Source organism: Condylura cristata, unplaced genomic scaffold (assembly GCF_000260355.1).
Source record: "Condylura cristata isolate star-nosed mole 26May11 unplaced genomic scaffold, ConCri1.0 scaffold00019, whole genome shotgun sequence".
In the NCBI taxonomy this organism is placed as follows: Eukaryota; Metazoa; Chordata; class Mammalia; order Eulipotyphla; family Talpidae; genus Condylura; species Condylura cristata.
Genome location: NW_004567120.1, coordinates 23439636 through 23446788, shown reverse-complemented (window position 1 = coordinate 23446788; position 7153 = coordinate 23439636). Strand labels below are relative to the sequence as shown.

At 47.5% G+C, this 7153-nt stretch overlaps 1 protein-coding gene across 2 annotated transcripts in view; it reads right to left on the bottom strand.

Moving 5' to 3' along the window:
* SLC25A43 (solute carrier family 25, member 43) overlaps window positions 1–5163 on the bottom strand; it is a 35641-nt gene extending 30478 nt beyond the window's left edge. For both annotated transcript variants that reach the window (XM_004685740.2, XM_012727043.1), the window contains exon 1: window positions 4858–5163. In XM_004685740.2, coding sequence (XP_004685797.1) covers window positions 4858–5132 — 275 coding nt within the window. In that variant the 5' untranslated portion in view covers window positions 5133–5163. The remainder of the gene's footprint in view (window positions 1–4857) is intronic.
* Between the last annotated feature and the right edge of the window lie 1990 nt (window positions 5164–7153).

Here is a 7153-nt window from a genome sequence, read left to right as displayed (position 1 = left end):
ATCCACCCATCCATCCATCCATCCATCCATCCATCCATCCATCCATCCATCCATCCATCCATCCATCCATCCATCCATCCATCCATCCATCTATAAGTATATATAATATGAAGCCTTGTTTGTAACTGTAGAAAGGCGAACAAAAAGGTCCTTTGGTAAGGGAGTGGATAATTGTGCAGTCATACAATGGATGCTATGTAGTTAGAATGAATGAGCTTAGAACTATGCAGCAAAATGGGTAAATCATAAAAGCATAGAGCTGCATGAAAAAAGCAAACTGAAGAGTGACTTGCAGTGTATGGTAAGCATCTATCTGATTTAACAAACACGGCTGCAAAACCATATCACAGATTGTTAAGTACAAAAAGGTGTAAAATAGACCTCTGGGAAGGTGGCGAGGGGGTAGGATGAGGAATAAGAAGAAGACTTCAGTTTTTCTGTCATAGCCTATTTTTTTGTCATTTTGTGAGCCTCCATATCATGTGTGGTATCATCTGCTTAATTCTTGTATCTGAGAAAAGATACTTCAAGTTTCTCTTACAATGTCTTTCACACTGTCAATTCTGGATGGTGGGTATATAGATGCTGGATAATTCTTTGTAACTGTAGTTTTACAATTTCATGAAAGTACCATTGGGTAGACCTTTCTTAGTGCTGTGCTTTAACCCGCAGTGCCACCAGGGAGGGCCAGGTAGACCTTTCCAAATGCAAAATAGAAAGCCACTCTGTTGCGATCCCAGAGCTTCATCAGGCAGGAGGTCCCACCTTGCAAGAAACCGTTTTTTTTTTTTTTTAATGCCCACCCAACTTAGGGCTATAACCCTGGGATTAAAGTCTCACGGTCCTCCAAGCCAGCAAGCCAGAAACACCCACCAGATAGGTATAAGGGACTTTTACATGACAGACATTGCTTGGCTAGGAAGCAAAGGGATTTTACTCCTTGCTGATGAGGACAATATAAAAAAAGCTTGGAAGCTAGGAGAACATACTTTCTGCCAGAAAGTGGGGTAAGGAGAGAGGGGGGACAGGTACTGTTTGAAAAGGAGAGTGAGTAGAAAGAGGCTGCCATAATTGTATCTTTTTAAAACTGAGAGCCCCCAGGGCTTTGGCATTCAGCCCTCCGGTGAAGAGGTGCCTCTTCCTGCTCTTTCAGATTGGAAGCATCCCAGGGCCCTCTGCACACTAAATAAGACAGGTAGATGTTCCCCTGAAATGACAGAGGGGGTTCAAAGACGGCTCCTTTGCTCTCAAGTAAACATTCATGGATAAGTAACATCTTAAAACTGTAGGCAAGTTTTTACTTCATCTTGTCAATGTGCCTTAACCACTCATCTGAGTTAACCAGATACCTTTTAAAGATGCTGGCATTTGCCTCAGTTTCACTAGCTATTCATACCCTTGTTCTTCCCTCTTTTCTCCCCTGAGCAGCTAAGTTGTACAAAACCTTAGAAGAGGCAGGGGAGATAGAAAACAGAAATGCGTGGCTAGAAAGGTGGTCTGCATGGAACTGGAACAAACTAGGAGTCTGAAATGCCAACAACAACAAAAAACCCCACCACTGTTCATTCTCAGTGCCTCACACTTACTCTGTATCTTCTGAGGGCCACGCTCAGGGCAAGTATTTGTTCATTCTCCATTTCCCGAACATCTGCAAGGTACCAGACACTGCTAACAACACTCGTCATAGCCCCTAAGAGTGTTTTAAATAGGTCCCTGTTTCACTGAATGACTAGAACTAGGAAGAGGAACCCTGTGTTGGGAGAGTTTGTCTTCTAAAGTAGGTTCTTACTGTCAAATTTACAAAATTAAAAGTAAGAACTAAAGAGTCCTTTCTTTGCAGACTCCAGCTATCTGATACAGGGACAAGAACCACAATCTTTCTGCTTAGAATCACAAAGTCAAGGAAGGCATCTCTGATAGGCTATCAGTGACATCATCCTGGTCCCCAGATTTAAAAATCTTGCCTGACTGGCTGGGCAGCATGTTCCCCTTTCTCTTCTTCCCTGGGCACCCCCCCCCCACACACACACATGCCCGGAAGCTTTTTCCAGTGAGACTGGTTATGGTCTTCCTTTCAGTCACACAGACATGCTCAACATCCTGAGTATCTGTAGTTAGTACTGCTGACACTTCAGGTTAGTGGCAAAAGCTGCCAAATACAAGCCCAAGGAGGGGTCACACAATAAGGAATGGTGTCGGGTATGAACAATTTCAGAGCTGCAGGGACTCAAGCCAATACCTGTAGAAGCAGACAAGCAGATGTCAAGTTGGAGGAGGGGCTACTGTCTGATATTTTGAAAGCCTCCCATTGCCTTAGGTTTTTTTTTTTTACTACATGAAAACTTTACGCCTAACATACTCTAGTGGACGGCTGTGACCTGAAATCTGAGTAAGTGGACATTTCAGCAGTGCAGTGGGGCATGAGACTTTGAACTAAGCATCAGAAGACCTGGTTTCAAGCTCCAATTCCACCACTGTGTTTATGGACAAGTCATCCAGCCACACCATTTCTTGAACCAGGATGCCCAAGCTGTTCAAACCCACAATCACAGGTTGTTTTTACAAATTCATGGTCAGGAAAAAAGCAAAGGATTATCAGTGAAATGATGGACCAAAGGAATCACCTTCATGTAGGAAAGATGGCATTATGATTAATCACTCTCTCTGCCTTCTAGTTATGCTTAGCCATTCACAGAAATACTTCCACTTTCCAGAAAGTCTTAAAAGGAAAATAAAGACTTATACACACCTAGCCCAGATAACTCTCTATTCTTCCTCTCCCACATCTCTTCTCCCCTCCTGAGGTGGCCAGCCTATTTCAGGTGCCCTTAGCTGCCACAGGGACAAGTTCAACAGGTTTTTAACTGATCCACCACTAGGAGTCTTCCTCCTCTCCAGTCATCCTACCCTGCCTCTGGGTGCCGATAATTCCAGTTGAATCACATTCACCAATGCACCTTTCCCTAGAAGTCCCCCACTGCCATCCTTACATGTCCAGTCAAAATTCCTTCACCCAGGCCTCCAAGATCTCATTTCAACAAGCTTTCCTGGCTGTATTTCCCACTGCTACTAAAGACAAGCCTTAGGCCTGCCATGCCACATGCCTTTCCACCTCTGTGCCTGTACTTATGACAACACCTGCCATAATATCTATAGCACGTAATCCATGGCCAGCATGCACTATAGACACACTAGTCTCTTTTTCTATTACTCTAAATTCTGGGGCACAGTGGTCATGCCCCTTTGATCCTTACATGGTCCCTAGCATTATACAGACAATGGGTACTCCATGAAGCCTCACTAAATCAATGTCAAGCTTATGCAGAAAGGCACCATGATGTAACAGAAATGAGAATGGGATGTGGATTTAGAAACCAGGTAGAGTCCAGCTCTGTTACTGACGAGTGTCAGTAACACTCCACATCTGTAAAATGGGCATAATACTTCCTGCCCTGTGGACTTCACAGGGCAGGAGGCCAAAGCTGTAAAAATCGTATGATCTGCAAGCACATGCACACACAAGAATAACTACATAGAGGAAATGTACAGTAATTAGCGTCAGTGTGGTGATCATTTCATAAAGTCTACATCTATCAAAATATCTAGTATAAGCTAACTATAAACTATTTTTACACATCAATGGTATCTCAATAAATCTGCATAAAAATCTTAGTGATGTACATACACTAGTTGGTGTGAGAAAAGCCACAAAACTTAAACAGCCTTTAAAGTTCTGCCTTCCTTTCCTTGGGTCAGAGTCTAAAGGGAGATTCCACACATTTGATAGAGAGAAAGTAGGGAGAAATGGAGTTACTAAAACTCAGAACTATTTACCAACTGCAAGATCAGATACCGCTGAGGGTGAGGGGGCGTGAGGAGGGAGGGCAGCCACCTCAGAAAAGCCTACAGGGTCTCACTATCTTCCTTCCCCAAAGCAAAGACAAAAGAGGCCAGGCCAGAGCACTCCAGGACTCCCAGCACTCCTCAGCTGGGAGCAGTTCAGCTCTGGCTGCCCAGTAAACAAGTGTCAAGGCACATCCTTGGACTGTCAGCTTCCAAAGTTGAACTGGTCAAAACTGTGGGCTGTTTGTCTAATTCAGAATTAAGGCCAGTTTTCAAAGTGGGTGTCTGTGCCCACAGAAAGTGGAACACTGGGACTCCCCCCCATACGGAAACACCCCCCCTGAAATTCCATCACTGTTCCACTCTTTCAGGTTGTTTACAGATCAAATACAAATACCTCTTAGCTCTGAGGTAACTAAGACTCATTAGGTCCTTAGTTCTTTTCTTAAGAAGCTGTGGAAGAAGGTGCGAGGAGCTCAAAGACTGGGGCCAGGGCCAGAGAGGTCTATAGGCTCCGTCAGCCGCATCCAGACTTCAGAGTTCCTGTGGGAGGGAGGGGCACACACGCGGGCCCTCAGCCCCTACCAAGCACTTTTCTTCAGGAGGCTTCCGTCACTCACGGACAGTCACATACGCACTCCTTCAAAAGGATCTGTATCTTCCTAAGCCAGCCATGGCAAAATATCCCAAGCTGGTGGATGGCGGACCGGTTAGGAGCCATTCTTTGGACATCTCTAGTCTCCTCTCCCCAAAATCCTCACCTCGCGTCCCGCCTTAAGCTACTTCTGCGCCAGAACACACCTCCGCTCCCCGCCCCCCCCTCAGAAACTACTCCTTGCCGGGCAGGGGAGGCAGAGAAACTTGGGGGGGGGGAGGTTATGGCTTAGGGGGCCATAGCGTTTCGGTCTAACTGCCCGAGGGGGCCCCACTAAGTCCAGATGGGGGCTGTGGCCCACAGCAGGGCTGTGGGCTGGGGGCACGGCCTCCCGCTTCCCGTGCCGTCCCGGCTCTTACTTGCGGTAGGCGGCGAGCTGCAAGGCGCTGCAGGGGAAGAGGCGCAGGCATGCCACCCCGTTCCCCTTCCACAGGGCCCGGGGCCCCTCGGCACGCCACACACGGAGCCCCGCGGCCCACGGCCCACGGGCGCGTTCCCGCGCCCCGCCGACCTGGGCCAGCACGGTGGCAAGCTCCAACGGCGCGGTGAGGCTGAGGCTGAGCACTCCCGCCAGGCCGGCGCACAGCAGCCGTTGGCTGCCAGTCAGCCGGCTGTCCCGCCGCCAAGTCGCCATCACGTCCCGCCAGCCCAAGCCTCGGCCGGGGTCACCGCGTGGCCCGTGCGGCTGGCCTGGGGCTCCGGGTCTCTGGGGGGAGGGGGCGGGGCCTGGCCCGCCCAGCGTGGGGGCGGGTCCACGGCGGGGAAGCCGGGAAACCTGAGAGCCAGGCCCCTGCCCCGCCCCCCTCTACCCCTCCCACCCCCCGCGGCGGCTGGGAGACGTTTGCTTGGGTGGGGGCTCCCGGGGCTAGGGCCTCGGGGCCTGAGGCCTCGGGGCTGAATAGATACTCTTCAGTTGGCCAGCTTCTGTGGGACCTTGCCAGGGTGTCACAGCGTTCTCGCCAGGCCTGGCCAGCTAGTTCTTGTTGCCTAAATAGGCAGCGCTCCCGCTCCCTCCCCCTCCCTTCTTGTTTACACGTTATCTCTCTCCCCACATTCCACCTGGCCTTCCTCCTGTCCTTTGACTTGGGTCCTCTTCCCTCTAATCTTGTTTATCCTGTCCCAAGTAAGAGCCACACAGATTTCCCCAGGGCAGAAGGGGAAAAACCTTCCATAACAACCCCAACTACTACCTATCAGACACTTAGTGGAGTATTAGGCTTTCCACACATTATTTCATTCGATCCTCAAAACAAAACCGTTAGTAGCTATGTTTTCATTTGAAGAGGCTGTAGATGTGGTTAAAGCCTGGACTCTGGAGACTGTGTTAGAATCCTGCAGTGTACCAGCTGTGTGTCCTTGGATAAGTCACTCACACTCTCTGTACCTCAGTTGCTTCATTATAGTTTCTTCCTCCCAAGGGTTGTTGTAAGAATTAAATGAAAAATGACTATTACAGATATAGGGTCAGAGAGGAAACAACGCCTCAACGCCCAAGTTTTCTGACTGCTCAAGCAACCATGTTAATATCAGAAACATTAGTAGGAGAAAACCCCAATTTAATTACATACATATAGCGAATCTACACGGATTTTGATTCAAAAGCCAATGGGGTAAAACGCCCTGAATTATACAATGGGATAGGGACCTGGGAGTTCAAGGAGAGAGGAGGGGTACTCACATGATAAGGAGAGTATGACTCGATGCTTTATAAATTACAGTTTTGCCCTGTGATATAGATAGATTTATCCAATAGAAAGTTTATTTCAGATTTAAAAAAATCCTAAATCTGGATAATATTTTCCTTATACTAGGTATAAGGTATAATTTTCCTTATACTAGGTAGTGTAAGGAATACTTGGTTAAAGTGCTGAGTACACAGGGCCTCAATTTGTTACAGGGCAGGGAGAGGGACATGGCTGAATCCCAAACCTGCCTGCTTTAAAAAGGTTCTGCCATCTGCCACATCAAGACAAGACATATGTGACCTTTAATGGAAAGGAACTTTAATACAATTAGTGTACAGTATAGAAAAGACAAAGAACACAGTTTCTAAATCAAACACCCAAAGTACCCATCCCCTCATGGGTAAAAGTTTACCCGAAAGGGACTGGCCCAAAGCAAGGCCTGAAAGCCCACCACATGCCTAAAGCACCTTCTGGCAGGGACCCATAGAAAAGGGTCAGAAATGGCCAGACAAGTCTGGGAGGAAAAAAGCACAATCAAAATCAAGATAAACACCGCCATAATCAAATTCCCCACAGGTCTCTCACCCACATCTGTTTCAATCAGTCCAGGACCAAGAAGCAAGCACAGTTTCTTCACATGTCTTTCTGCTCAGGTCATTTTCTGGCTCTCCATCCTGTTACCTTCCTCCTCAGTCTGCTTTTCAGATTCTTCTCCTCCCTGCTCAGGGCCACCCTCCTTCTGGGTGGGGGTAGGGAACCTGGAACCTCCCCTTTTCCTAGGGACCACCCTGTTACAATTTGACCTCAATTTGAAATAATCCACATGCCAAATTGACACATATTTGGGTAAATACACATGTATAATAATTTAGAAATAATGATCAGAGATTATTTTACAGAAGAGGAAACCAAAATGGAGAAATTGACTTGCTCAAGGTCACACAGCTTCTACCAGAGAGTCAGGGTTGAA